This window comes from Pomacea canaliculata, linkage group LG7 (genome assembly GCF_003073045.1).
Source record: "Pomacea canaliculata isolate SZHN2017 linkage group LG7, ASM307304v1, whole genome shotgun sequence".
NCBI classification, from domain to species: Eukaryota; Metazoa; Mollusca; class Gastropoda; order Architaenioglossa; family Ampullariidae; genus Pomacea; species Pomacea canaliculata.
Window position 1 is genome coordinate 2,180,653 of NC_037596.1, and position 15,524 is coordinate 2,196,176.

The 15,524-nt window shown below is 38.4% G+C and overlaps 2 protein-coding genes across 2 annotated transcripts; both read right to left on the reverse strand.

Annotated features, from left to right (window-relative positions):
• Positions 1 to 3,050: 3,050 nt before the first annotated feature.
• LOC112567661 (solute carrier organic anion transporter family member 2B1-like) lies at positions 3,051 to 5,027 on the reverse strand. The gene is made up of 3 exons (XM_025244377.1): positions 4,936 to 5,027; positions 4,560 to 4,624; positions 3,051 to 4,298 (listed from the first exon to the last, which is right to left on the reverse strand). The coding sequence occupies exons 1-3, from the start codon at positions 4,968 to 4,970 to the stop codon at positions 3,943 to 3,945; spliced, it is 456 nt and encodes a 151-aa protein (XP_025100162.1). The 5' UTR covers positions 4,971 to 5,027; the 3' UTR covers positions 3,051 to 3,942.
• LOC112568419 (solute carrier organic anion transporter family member 2A1-like) lies at positions 4,985 to 7,898 on the reverse strand. The gene is made up of 7 exons (XM_025245720.1): positions 7,812 to 7,898; positions 7,174 to 7,374; positions 6,347 to 6,511; positions 5,962 to 6,154; positions 5,377 to 5,509; positions 5,027 to 5,114; positions 4,985 to 4,995 (listed from the first exon to the last, which is right to left on the reverse strand). Exons 3-7 carry the CDS (start codon positions 6,492 to 6,494, stop codon positions 4,985 to 4,987), a joined length of 573 nt encoding a protein of 190 aa, XP_025101505.1. The 5' UTR covers positions 6,495 to 6,511; positions 7,174 to 7,374; positions 7,812 to 7,898.
• Between the last annotated feature and the right edge of the window lie 7,626 nt (positions 7,899 to 15,524).

Genomic DNA, 15,524 nt, shown 5'->3' on the forward strand with positions numbered 1-15,524 from the left:
CTGTGATATCTGTGCGAAAAGAACACTCGTGGGTACGTGCATACATATGGCCGTCAGTGAGTTCGAGTGATGTGTGACGGTGTATGAACGCGTCCCTGACAGCCTGCTGCTACTAAAAGTGACAAGACCTGAGTAACATACTTCAAATGAAGCAAATGGTAACAATTTGTTTGATTATGAGCTTATAGGACTTTATATGTCAAAGTCATAGATTTTCTAAGTCTATAGCTTCGTCAGTGGTCAACTGCAACTCGTAACACCAACGTCCCAGACCCGTGTTCCAACGTAAACAGAATAGCAAAGATCACACTTACGTTCAAGCAACGTCCGTGTCAAACCAGACACACAAACAATTCCTTGAACTCTCTTCTTTCTTTGTACCTTATCTACTATCCACTAGACGATCCACTGCATCTGGTGCTCTCTTATGAGGCATTAGAGATTAATGAAGGTGACGTCACAAATCCTCTAATCCTTGACAGCTGGTGCTGGCTGTGATGACTTTGCCACCAAAAGGTTAGGTAAAGTTCAGACCCTAATCAATTCCTTAGTCATGTGATGAAAACGACATCATCCGGCCAGGTTTTGTAAGAAACTGGATCAAGAGCTTCAGTCTTTGTGGCGTCAGAATAAGGCAGCATCCCTCTCCTTGACATGAATCGGATGATGGGAGGTCCGCTGTCCCCCCGGTGAAAGCTCCACTCCATCAGAACGGAATAAACATCGATCTTCTCAAAGAACTCGCCTGCCGACCACAGCGCCCTCTCCTCAAAGCTCTTGATGTCCCTTTTGACGACAGCACGGCGGGACCTGACGTAGGGGATGAGGTCGTTCATGTTGATGGAATACGGTTGCTAAGTAACTGCTCAATAACCTGAAAACAACGGTAAAGGGGTTTAATCCAGCATTGAAGGAGACAGTCTACCGCACTGATTCCGACACAATGTCATCAGAAAGAAAATCATTGAACTTTATCCGATTGCATTGAGAGTGCTTGTTTACAATTACCTGGATGTCGTTAGCATGGTATTAACACTCTTCACTTCTTTATTAGATTACGTTGGTTTGTTTTAAAAGCCGTGATTGTAAGCGATCATATATTTTGTAACGTGGAATTTACAAGGATACCCATTAAAGGCCAAAGACAACACACAAAATATATATATATATCCATCAGAACGCACAAAGCTATGATGCACATGAACAGTCACTAATGTTCTGGGTTTTTACTTTGTTTAAATGAAACGTTCGCGTTCACTTACGGCGCACATACATCCATCTATCTATCTTATCTTAACGAAAACAACAAAGAGAGAATCAGCTAAGAGAAATTTCGCAATCTTTCCATATTAATAAATGTGACAAACTGTTTATAACTTTATTTCACGATTAAAATTTATGAGAATTTAACACAACGAAGATTAAGCTCGTTCACTCAAGTGTTCATATCTAAAAGCTCTTAAAGTAATATTTTTATATTCCACTTGCATTCACAAAATATTGTTTTTGTATATCAGGACTTTTGATGTATATCAGGACTTTTGAAGAACTTTTTTAAAGCTGGACAGTTTTATTCCGTCTTCTACTTTCTTTCGCTCTCGTATTTTAGCCAATAATGCAAAACGCGTTGATGACAATTTTGCATAGAAACTAGGCGTTTATTGTGTCAACGGTAAGAATAAAATAACAGCAAGAACATGAGAACACGACAAAGAAATTTCAAATACCTGAGTTGGATCTGATTTGTGAATACGTGACCAACGTTTGGAATCTTACTGAAATGATGTTGTCGATCCTTTAACACGTAACCTGGTAACAGCTGTCAGTGTGTGTGCACGCAAGTATACTCACACACACACGCGCACGACGACTGCATCAGAGTGGGAATGAATGTTAATCAACTGGCAAAGAAAAAAAATATGTCGTCTGCTATGAGAACAAAACTAAACAAACATCTGTTGCCACGATAAACATATTTCTTTATTATTTAACACGGTCACCAATTAGACAGTTTATAGAAGCACACTTGACTATTTAAAATTTATTAGCATATATCACAGATCGCTGAGAAAAATATTTATTAAGTTTCAGAGTTCGATTTGACTCTGTTCCACACTACTGAATGCCATGAGGAGTGTGAAGTACTCATTGTGAAGACCAATGGGGCGTTTTCTGTGTGCTTTTCCTACACAATAGACATCGCTTTATTGTTTCTAACTTGCAAAACCGCCATCAAAGCTGACTTCATCGGGTACTCTACCCATGACAGGTTGAGCGAAATACCATAAAATAGCACGTGTGTGCATAGGTGAGCAGTGTGTAATCCATTAGTATTACATTTTCCCATGAAGAATACACCTTACGTATGTGTGTGTGTGTGTCCAGAAATTTAAGACTCTTTTTATCTTTTTCTTTACGGAAAGACAGTTCGTAAATCTCCTACCACAACTCACATTGGACACACTATATTAATGCTACTAAACTTACTTGGTTTTGTTTATGGTGTGTTCATCATGGTGTCAAAAAGCATTTCATTCTCGTGAACTGTTACAATAATGAAACAGTTTCCTCCTTTCATTGATTTTTTAATAATTTCTAAGTCGGATTATATTTGTAATAAATATTGTTTCTCGTCGCCCCGCAGACTGACAGCTGTGGATGCAACAGAGCAAAGCGACCTGACGATACAAAGCTTACGAGTGGTGGTAAAAATTCAATTACACCTACCTCATTTGCTTTGGATTACCTAATGAGTGACTGTTCATGCAGGATTCAAATGTAAACATTTTTGTTTTACACAGATTGATCTCTTTTTATTAGTTGAAATTTTTGTTCTATCATTTACAGTTATTTCTTTACGATGTCTTAAAATGGGTGAATTTCCATGCAAACGAAGGCAGTGTGACCTCGTTCAAGCCTTGCGACTCGAATGTAATGCAGAAGCTGACTATTCATGTAAGTAAAGAAACTTGCTACTCACGTAAATAGAAAAACAATCTATTTATTCAAATGCAAAAATTTACTTTTCAACTAAATAAAGAAACTCTCTGTTCAAGTTACAATTTTATATTTTTAATCATAATTTTGCTCTTTCCATAAAACTGCCTGAAAGAAATAAATAAAGTTCACAGTATACAGGCTTGGTCTTAACATCAGGCCAACTCCTTAGTTGTCTTGTGTGCATCTATTTAGAAAACACAGGGATGGTCTGCATATTTTTATTTTCTAGCGACAAATAACAGTGTTCTTCTGGTCAATGATATGTACATATACCTGCTACTCTTTCATCTACACTTTAAAAATAACAGTTTTTAAACTTTGCTTTTTTCCCAGCTAAAATTGGATGTATGTATGTGTCCATGGTCTTCGCACATATGAAAGGTTTCCACCGTGTTTCTGGCACTTCATAGAGAATCATTACCTGAGAGTTCTCACTGTAAAAGAATTTCTTCTTTTTATTTTAAAGGAAATTTTGTTTTGTTTTGTTTTTTAATCTAAGCCATCAGGCGCCGATGTTGTATTTGGTGGATACAGATAAATTTTAATTGACATCTTTGAAGCTCATTCCGTCGTAACCAAAGATTTTTTCGTTTGTTTAAATCCAAAATTCGGCTCACAGTATAAGAAGGAAACACAAACAAAGGAAAAAATAAATGCTTAATTTACAAAGCACCATATTAAAAGCGGAATTTAATTTAAATGCGATCTCAAATCCAATACATTAAAAACACTGACATCATCAGGTTTTTAGGTAACGATGAGAGATGATATGCACGTGATCATTTGCGTGTGTGTGCGTGCGTGCGTGCGTGTGTGTGTGTTTGTCTGTGTCGTATAATTATTTTTCTCCTTTTCTATACAAAAAGACGGATTGTTGGTACACCTACACCTACATGTTCTACGACATTTGACCTACTAATGTCACAAGGTTTTTGTTTTTGTTTACACTAGTGTTGTGCTTGTCAAGGAATCGCAAAGAATTTCTTTCTTATTAACGACTTCAACAGTGGTCATGTTCTTTGTTAGCACCACTTTCTCATCCTTCGGCACCGTGGACACTTCAGGTTCGGCCTCGCAGTGAGCAAAGAAAGGTTTCTTCATCCGTGACGCAACGGCTAAGGCGATGACGAGGAAGACGAGATATGCGACGCGCGTGGTGAAGAACGTGCCAAACATTCGATGTCTGAAGGCGCGCAGGTCGTACAGGGAGCACGAGCCTCTACCCGCGCACCCGGAGCTCCACAGCAGACACGTGGTGTCCACAACTTGGCCGTACAGGACAGGGGCAGGAAACCAGCCTAAACAAGGGCAAATAAACATGGAATGTTTAAATATCCTGTCAGAGGAGGGTTCTTATGAGCAAAGCTGCTCCTCCAATGGTTGCTGTAACAGTAAAAATACAAAAGAAATACTTTATGCTCAAATTAAACCAATAAATCAAGCCGAAATTTATTCTTAGGAACGTTGCTGCAGAAATTCTTTGTCACATACTGTGTGCACGTGACTAATAACATATTGTGTGCCCAGCTATAATAATTTAAAGCATGATCGGAACTCACCCAGGATAGTGTATAAAAAGCTGTAAAGTCCAATGGCAACTGGCTTGTCAACTTCTGCAATACTCCTAGAAAATCATTCGTTAAACTGGTCCCGATAAGGGAATTAATTAAAAAAAGTCTTTACATAAAGTCATTTCATTGAAGAGTAGTAAAAAATAGACAATAACAATTAAAAGTATCTTGTTGTTTTAACAAACACGAAAACTAAGGTACAGCTACAAAGGTTAAAGCTGTTAGTAAAAACTTACAACTTAAACAAGAAAATTACAAATACGACTATCTGATAAGATTTAGAGTTGTTTTTTTATGTTAATGTATAAATATAAAATAAAATAAAAACTACAACTGAAATGTAAACGTTTCAAGCGTTGTTTACCTGATTACGACGATGAAACATGGCAGAATACTCATCGTTCCGAGCAGTTCTAAGAAGAAGCTGATGGCCACGTAGGGATAGAACGTGGTGCACCTCTGGGCGCACAGTCCAGGAACAGCCTCTGGGACAAGTTGTGATGTCTTCTTGGGCATTTCTATGCATGAGCAGTTCCCGTAGAACTGAAAACATGGACAAACAATGTTTTACTTCTAGATTCCGAAAGAAAATAAGATAATTGTCGATGCTTTCTATGAAATATATCTCATGTGGGAAAACAGCACAAAACTAATAAACATTGGAGAAATGTCGAAGACGTCGATAACCGAACACAGTCACGTTAATAATTCTGTTCATGCCAATGTAAAAATATTAAAAATAAAGCAAATAATACTGTCTACTGCACAGTACTTGTGGAACAGTCTGTGGAATCGTAACACTTACAGTCCCTCTGTTCTCGGAGCATCCCGCGTGACATGGCGAGAAGTACGTCACGCCGTCTGCGCCGCACGTAGGGAAGTATGGCGAGTCATCGCACTGACAGCTCGACTGACATCGCTGTGTTGTGTTCATCACACTGAAAAAATACCCCAAAGATTCTGTCACAAACACTGTATTTGTACAAAGAAACGCTTAGCGTTCTTTCTGTTCTTTGACATCTTTCTCACACTGTGGTGTCCTGACGAGGGGTCAGAAATACTAGTAACACTCACATGTTAACACCTACCATGCACTGTAGACATTAGTTCACGTGAAACCAAGAAATAACATTTAATATCATTATTTACTCCACTTGGCTACGGTAATACAAAGTTGACAAAGTCTTGTATAATATTTATGTGATAGTTTGATTTTGATTTTTTGTTTGGCACGACAAGCATCGTCACATGACACTAAAAACAAACAGAGAAAAAAACGTGGAAAGATGTTTTCTGAAGCATAAGCTGCAGTGCTTTACCCTTACAGTAAAATAGTGATAAACAATACAAACAACATGCTGAAAGGAGCTTTTCGTTGCACGTTGTTTACCTGTGTGACGTCACGCCAGTGTCAATGTGCGGCTGGTCACAACCAAGGACAAAGCCGCTTACAGACAGGCAAGTGCAAACTGCATTGAGGATCACCATCACCTTCAAGCACGTCATTGGCGGAAACTTGAAGCGTGACGTGACGTAACCGCCAATCAGCGTGCCGAGTGACATCGCCATTAGGTTGACAAGGCCTGGCGAACAAATAAAGTCACGTGTCAATTCGAGAGGAGATACGTTACAGAGCCCTTTAGGTTAGAAGTGATAGCGAATATGGACATCTTGCTTGCAAATTAAATAAAAATTAAATAAAAACAGAACGATGACGACAAAAACAAAAACGACGATGATGTATGCAGCAGACACAAGAAGAAATCAAGTGTTACCGATCGTAACGTTGGCCTTCCACGTGGGCAGGAAGAACTGGGTCTCAAGGTACTTGGGTAGAAATGCATACAACCCGGTTTGTCCCAAGACCAGGCAACACAATCCAAGCACCACAAGGGTGTAGACAGGGGTCATCAGCACGCGCATCACACTTCGTAGGAATTCTGCAATCGAAGCAGTTGTCTCTTAACAAGAGTCGAGCCTTTTCGTTACAGGCATGAATAGACACATAAATTGCTATCATTTTCAACAAATGTAAAAACTAACCATGCAAAAATAAAAAAAACAAAACCAAACAAAGAAAAACTGAAACTTTTCTTTTTTTCTACTTAGATATACATTATTAGAATTTAAATGTTCTTTACTGAATTAGTTAAGCTTGATTTCTTTACATAGAAAGAAATAGCACAGGACACCATACCACACTGTGTCCCTGTTGATGATAATAAATAAAAACTTCTGACATGTCTGATGGAATCGTTAGAGAGCATAGGAGGCGGCTACTTTCAAAGAAAGGGCTGGTTCTAAAGTTTTCTTGTGCGTGAATTCAAAATCATTCTTTTACACAATAAAATTCAGTAAAACGCCATTATGTGCTCATTTTTTGTCCAATCCATTATAACTATGAGAGTTGTGTAGTCCTCAGGCGGAAGTTTCTGGAACTTTACCTGCCTGCTACATAGCTTAGAATGTCTAGACCGCAAAAAGAAAACCTTTCCCACCTTGTGCTTGACTACTAAAGACTACATTTAAAGATCTGCCTCCCCTAATAATACCAGGCTGGTTTTTTTTTTCAAAGCGAACAAAGGGGATATCATATTTTTACCTATGATGCCATATGTGCATTGTCTGCCCTTGGCTGCACGCTTCCGCTCTTCCTTCAGAGCCGCCAGGTGGGGCTGTGGTCGAAGTCGTCGTGGAAAGAAAACCAGGGGAACAGCGGTGACGATGCTTGTGATGCCGAAGACGAGAAACCCAAGCCACCAGGCTCCTATCCAGCGAGGGTCAAGGGGGGACAAGCCAGTGTCTGGACACAAAGACACACGTAGACACACACACACACACACACACACACACACACACACACACACACACACACACACACACACACACACACACACACACACACACACACACACACACACACACACACACACAAAGAAGCACATACATATCAAATCATTCTTTAAGCTTGCCAGTATTTATGAGCACTACACGACAGTCTTATAGGAACCTTCAGGAAACTTCCTTTTTCTCCAGTGATAAGTCTGTCTATGTTCAGTTGTCCTTTATGTAATGTTTAACCTATGTACCTTGCATCAGTGTGTGCATATGTGTGCATTCATTAATATGTGTGCGTGTTCGATAGTGTCATTTTTTTTATTTTGAAATATCCGTGTCAAACAAACAAAATCAAAGGTTAAAGAAAAACGCCTTAAATAATAACAATGAAAAAAATATTACCTTCCAGTGTGATGTATAGTCTTGTGAAAACTCCTCCCAGGACATAGGCAAGAACAGGTCCGAAAAGAGTGATACTTCCAACGATTCCTGCATCATCATCATCATCAATCATCAATCATCATCAATCATCATCATCAATCATCATCGACATCAATCATCATCAATCATCAATCAATCATCATCATCAATCATCAATCATCATCAATCATCAATCATCAATCATCAACATCAATCATCATCAATCATCAATCATCCATCAATCAATCAATCAATCAATCAATCAATCATCAATCATCAATCATCATCATCAATCATCAATCATCATCAATCATCAATCATCATCATCATCAACCATCAATCATCATCAATCATCATCAATCATCCATCCATCAATCAATCATCAATCATCAATCATCAATCATCATCATCATCATCATCATCTTCTTCTTCTTCTTCCTCTTCTTCTTCATCTTGAAGATGCTTGTAAAGCAGACTACTAGCACGAGGCTAGTCTCTTCCGGAGCCATGAACATAGGCAATGATGTTGAATAACAGAACTACTTTTAACCAACACATACACATATCTTAGCCACATATTTTCGTATTATTGGAAGAGAGTATTGTTTACTGAATTTAGGCAAACGTTATAGAATGCTTCCAGAAATTGCAGTCGCTTCTTAACCGATGAAATGATGGTTTGTGTGTGTGTGTGTCCAGGGAGAGAGAGAGAGCGAGAGGGCTTGTTAAAAACTTCAGAATGTGCTGATTAGCACCAATTCCTCCTCTTGCAATTACCTTGCTCTGTTTTTAGTACTTCTTCGATGTTTTTGTACCTGAGCAAAATTCCTAAGTGATAAGTACTCACTAGAATTTATAAAGATACCATCGTTCTATATATCTGTCGTGTACTCAGTGATATAAACCAGATCTTAAGCATCTGGACACCATCTAAGAAAATATAGTTTGTTACCTTATAATTTAAGTGCACTTCTTTGACCAGGTCGTCGGTCTGTACTTACCGATATGGAGTGAGCTCTCAGTTTTAAGCACATTGTCATCAATGTACACGCCTGCGAAGACATGGCGAGGAGACTTGGCACAGCCTTGAAGAATCATCCCAATGGTTAGGAACGCAACAGCCAGGCCCTTCCAGTCTTCGGAAACAGCCGCCTTCTTTCTCGAATGTTCCGCTATACAAGAATCTCTCCCGTACGACATGTTGAGGGAAAGGTTGTCATCAAGGGAGCGGTCGAAACTGTCGTCTGCACACAGAGGCACGATGTAGCTGCTGGAGACATCGCTCTGGGAGGCGTTGAGATCCTTCAGAGACCACGTGACAGCTAAGAGACTGTTTCTGGAGGCGAGGAAGGGGATGGTACACACGAGGCCGGCGAGGCCGAACATCATCGTGGAGACGGCGAGAGCCCGGGGAACGTGCAGCCGCCGCGCCAGGTGAGAGAAGGGCAGAATGGTCAACAGGTAACCAAGCTCGTTGCAGCTCAAGATCATGCCGCTGATGGAGCTGCTGAGGCCGAACTGTCGCTCGAGCGTGGTGACCTGCGAGTTGAGGTACGTGTTCAGGGTGGACGTGGTCAAGGTTATCAGGCTGACCAACAAGGTGAAACACCCGATCCTCGCGCATCGCTAGCAAAGAATTCGATTGATTTCTTCATCTGTGAATCCTTTTCATAAACGTATTCTTTTGATGCATACATTATTTTATTTCCTTATAATATTCTCTCTCTCTCTCTGTACATGTATATGAAATATTCTTATATTGTAAATGTGGATTTCTTATAGATAACATTCGTATTCAACATATAAAAATTTATATCCAGTATAAGCGAGATTCCTATTAACCATAGAAATGCATGGTATTTTACAGTTACAGTATTTGGATTTTTCATATTCGTTGATTATGTACACATTATTTGTATTTAACATAAATAGTATTTGTATTTCACGTGAACAACAGTTTTTTTCCTCGCCATTGTACTTTTTACATTTACATCAGTATCTACACTCTACAGGCTGTAACCCATTTTACACACCCACTCCCATGTACCCAGTCCATAGTTTATTCTACCAGACCCCTAATACTCTTACTCGTCGGCTGTAATAATGTTTTAATCATAGTTTTAGCAATACTAATGTGTTTATTTTACCAGTCTTAACTGATTAAATGATGTCTGTCAGTGAGTGATAAAGTCGAAAAGCGATAAGATGAACCACCCTACTGGGACTGTATTTATTTCAACCTTGCCTGTCGTGTTTTCTGGTATTGTCTAATTGAGTTGTCGGGTATTAACCATCTAAGTAAATGAACAAGTAAAAAAGAAATTTAAGTTTTAAGCAATCCTCAAGAGGGTCAGCGTGAAAAATATTTGTGTAGTGTAGAGCGTGAGTAAAAATAATGTTTTAAAATAACATATTAACCATGGTCACCACACCTGCATGAAAGAAGGCCTACAGGAACCTGCTCCACACACTGCGTACTCCTCGTTACCATGGTGATCCTCTGTCCTTTTATCGTCAGAGTGATTGGTCTGCAAATCTTGAAGCTCGTCCTTTTCCATGTTGAGCAGTTAAGTCTGATCAACATGGGCAAGATTATTCATGACATTTCAATCTGAATTACATTTTAAAACAAATAAAGACAAAAAACTTTCTGGTACAACTTCATCAGTCTACTTACGTAGAAAGAAATGAAGTCAGTGACACCAACCAATCGTATGACAAACAATAAATTAAAGACTAATGTGTGATAATAGTTACACACATTCACATTCACCTAGCTCTCTGTTCCTCCCAGTGTAATGAATAGACAATTAGGTCCAGCTCCCCTTGCTTCTCTCTTTCTCTGCCCTTTCCCCCTTAAGGGATGGGGGAGAGGGATGTCCCTTCATGTAACTGGCTAGATGGTGACAGCTCTTCGGCACATTTCGTCTTTACTCGTTTATCTGCGTCAGATTTTGTGTACCAATGCTCAGTGACTCTATTTCTTATTTTTCTGGATTGGTTACTGTTTCTTCGCAACTTCTATCAATTTTCTAGAGCATTTTATTTCAACTACAACGTCCGCGCCATCTTGGCATATTTTAAATCTGTCCATCATCTGGATTACTTGTGCCAATAGACAATTGCAACTTTTTCAGTACTGCCGATCATTGCGGTTTTCCATTTTCTGATTTGTGGATCTGTGTTTTTATCGTTGAAATTTCTGCAAACTAGATCTTGGATCTCTACGTTTCAACGATGTCACCGATGATCAGTGCATGTTGTCATGGATACGTGGTTTATGTCGTCCTGCTCATATTTTAAACCTGATGTCACTTTCGTTTCTCAAGGTGCCTGGATACTCAACTTTGCTTCCCTAAAACTTGAAATGAAGTATTCCGACAAATCTTTCTTCACCTTTTCTTGATTGTGGGAGACCTAAGATGTTGATTTGCGTATCGCCCTTTTACCACGAACTTGTCTTGCTGGACTGTTGACAGACGATTTTTTCCCACTTGGCTGTATCGTGCAAAACTCTATTCTCAACCTACATTCTGACCTTATGGCAAGGCCACTGGAACACCTTAAGTCAAAATAAATTATTCGCCACTCTTTAATGTCTTTCCGACCGCCCACCTTTGTGCCACACTACAATGCGGGAGGAGGTAGTCTTTACAAGACTATTATAAAAAAAAATCCTGCTTAGTCATTCAGTAGGTGGGCTCAGCCACGATCACTGTTCGGGATGTTAGCTTCATATCACCCTATGTGACATCACCTTCTGATGAATTGGTATTGTCTTATTGCCTTAAAATTCTTGTTTTAATCAATTAAATATATTTTCTTTTCTTTTACTAAATGTTGTTTTCATTCTACTAAAATTAAGGAGACTTGAACTATTTTCTCATTGCCACATCGCAACACGCCAAATACAGGTACAGTTATTTTATCACATTTTTCTATGTTCAAGACAAGTCATCATAAAATTTATGAAAGATGAAAAAAATTGGCTGTGCGGCACTTTGCGCTGATCAGTCAGCCGCGGTCACTGACATACGTTAAATAAATATTACCAAGCCTGGCTGTAAGAGTCTTACCTAGAAGTCTTTTTTGGATCTTGCTGTCCTCACAACCTTTCCATGTCTCCTCTAGTTCAAGCTGCTTTTCAAATGTTTCCAAAGAGCGACAGTGAACACATTCACATCGCCTGACGATTATTATATAACCCACACTCGATCCTGGGTCAGCTTGATTTTTCTCGAGTGATGAAAGATACACTCAAGTAAAACCTGCCAGGCCATCTGACATGTCATCAACTGTGCTAGCTGCGTGATTCCTGAGATGACTTTCTACCTACACCCATCGATTCTCCTCATGAAGTTTTGTAATGTTGCCTGACATGTATTTGACCCCAAGAGAAAAAAGAAACTCTCAAACATAAATGAAAAGAATAAATATGAAAAGTGTTTAAAAAAAAAGAGAAGAAAAGCGAGTACAAAAACTACTTTGTCAGCTTTCAATATACTATACAGGCAGATGTTTGTTGTGTGTTGAATGAAAGAACACTTGTCAGTTTGTGTGACTGGTGGTGTGTTCTGACAGCTTTTAATGACTGACTTTGGTTTCATCTAAATGTTACTTTTAAAATTCGTAAGAGAAAGCCTTTTTCGTTCATGAGATAGACTCCCCAAACATCACCATGCACAGAAATAAAAAAATATTGGCTTCAGGATATGATTAATTAACATATGTTCCCAGCGCTCCCACAGGCCAAGGCCTCTATAACAAAAGTGCATCCATGACATCAGTGTCGCAAACCCCTTTCTAAGGGACGGGTAGGTTAACTCCAGTAATCATGTCTCTACATTCTCGACACACATTAACACTAAATTTTGTTTGCCTTTACTACAATTAACTTTGATTTCCTTTGCTTCAGGTAACAATCTTCACACATTTAATTATTTATTTATACTACTCTATATTTATTTCAGAGATAGCAAAAAAAGTTCTTTGTGGACTTGTGGAGGTAAGCACATTAAATCATGCTTTAGCTAATATTTTTGATTGTCTGATTGTCTGAGTAACGTTTTCATTAGCCTCTTATTCTACGACATATGTCACCATAGGATTTCAAAGAATTAATGTGGTGTAGTCTGCTCACACCCTGTCGTTGTCCCCATACAGGGGAGATAACTAGACGTCAGTATGCGTCACGCACGTCCTGAGTGTTTTTATTTTTTTTCTACAGAATAAGTGATCGTTGTTTTAGGTTTTTCTTGTGTACCTTTCTTGTGTTCCCAGCCAAAACAAAATTAATTGCTACGTTTCTAACAAATCATGAAATCGACAACTCGAGAGGTGAACGTATAACAAACACATTATATTGATAATGCTTATCAGCTCTTGATCCCAGGCATAACCACATCAAACAATAATTTAACTTGTATTATTTATTGTTAATATTTTTAAGCTATTAGTTTTTGCTGCTTATTTTCTAAAGCAACCGATAAAGAACAAAGTTGCTGTAGAAAAACCAACATTACTAATATTGTTTATGCATTAGATTCTTGTCACAGGATAATATACAAATGCCATCTGGAACTACCATATGCTAAATGTTTGCTATTTACTTTAAATATTTCCCTTAAAATAATAATCATCATCATCATCATCATCATCATCAATCATCAATCATCCAGCATCCATCATCATCATCATCGACATGAGGACTGATATAACGCTTTCTAAAATTTTTTGCTTACAGGTCTTTATATAAATCATTTATAGACTAGAGCATAAACAGCCATGCACTAATATTAGCACATTTTCTTTTGTAAAAGATTGGAATATAAACACACATCTGCGCATTTTTTTAAAAACGTCTAAAATAATTGGGTACTTCACAATATTGTTCTAGCTCTTTAAAGATAATAAAGCTAATTACAAGTATAAAAGAAAGAAGAAATGGGCCCACAAATAAAACCTGTTAAAAAGAGCAACAACAAAAAACATTTTAGTCACGATACTAAAACAACACTTGCACCTTCAAGGATTACTGGGGTTAAAATTATTCTGCTATCGTTAAGTAAAAACTAAATTGTAAATATGGAGGAATACAATGCGAATCCATGTAAAAATAGCAAAAAGGTTAAAAAGCAGAAATACTCCGTTTTAAAGAGCACTTTAAATGCATTTATGTGGTGAAAATTTAAACAAATATACGTTTTGTTTTCTTGTTGTAAAATCAACTTAAAGACAATGCAGAGGACAAAGAAGTCGTAAAGTAGGTCAAAAGTCGTTTTTAACTAAATTTTCATCTTTCTTTGCCTTTAAGTTGGAGTAAAAGCCAATGACATATTGCTACTTTATCATAACAAGTATGCATTTAATAATCATAGCATACTTTAGTTTTTGTAATAAGATGTTTCAAGCTGTATTGGTTTGAAAAAGTAAAAACAAAATTAAGAGTACAAACACCAATCTGAACGTTTTGTCCTAATTTCACAAAAAGGTTCTGCTACATAAAATGTGTTTATAGCTGGTTAAAGATTGATAAAACTAACAACAAACATCAAAGTATAAAGAGTAATAGAAAATTTCAGTTACAATAATACAATAAAACTTATTTTATGAAGGATTAGCAGCGTAATTTTTTTTTTTTTTTTTTTTTTTGCAATTTGCTTAGTTAAGGTTAATTGCAAAACTGGAGAAAACTCTCTTAGCCATTTCTCGAAACAGCAAGATTTTTTTTCTTCTCAACTCTGTCAATTTAACCAGCATCAAAATCTTTTGGGGAGCTTCGCTTATTTCAAAAAGGGTTCACTAACTTTTATTCTATTTTTGCCTTTGATTTCGAGCGACAGCAGTTGAATGCAACGTAGACCAAACAAACTGATATCATCAGTATCAACAACACACACGCTAACAGAAAAGCATAAACGTCTAAGCACGAAAATTGTAAGAAAGGAACTTCATGTCCTGACGAACGAAGGTGACTGCCGCCATATTTCATCACGTGATCAAGCCAGTAAGCCGCTTTCTCCACAGGAACTCCGAATTCGATTTTAAACAGTTCCGAGGCTTTGGTGATGGCCTGCTTGTAGCTCGTGTTGGTGGCCACTTTGAGAATGGTGGAGTGCAGCTCGTGTGTACTGACGGTGTTGAGGTCGACAGTCTCTGTCATGCCCTTTACGCGCATGCGCTCAGCGTTGTAGAACTGGTCAATAAAGATCGGCGTACAAACTACTGGCACGGCGTGGAACAGAGCCTCGTACTGACCGTTCTTACCACAATGGCTGACAAATACTCGAGTGTTGGGGTGAGCCAGCAGGTCATTCTGAGGTATCCATGACGACGTCACAATCTTCTTTGAGTTCGGTGACGAAATGTTGGAACGGAAAATGGATTTAAAAGGTAAATCCTGCAACACACTGATGATTTTTTGTGTAATTGGTTCTGGTAGACTGAGGACATAACTACCAAACGTTACGATAACAACTCCTTCTTTGGCATCATCCATAAAAGATTTAAACTGCGGTGGCAATGGTTTACCAGGACCTGTAACTGTTCCTCCAATTAGTTTGACATTGGGCATCGATGGTCTCGGGTAGTCTAGGATGTGGTCCGTCTCAACCAACCAGATCTCAGCTCTTGCTACAAGCATGTCTATAGTAAGGAAAGGCATTTCTGGTGCATAGCGACTGACTGCGTCTTTAT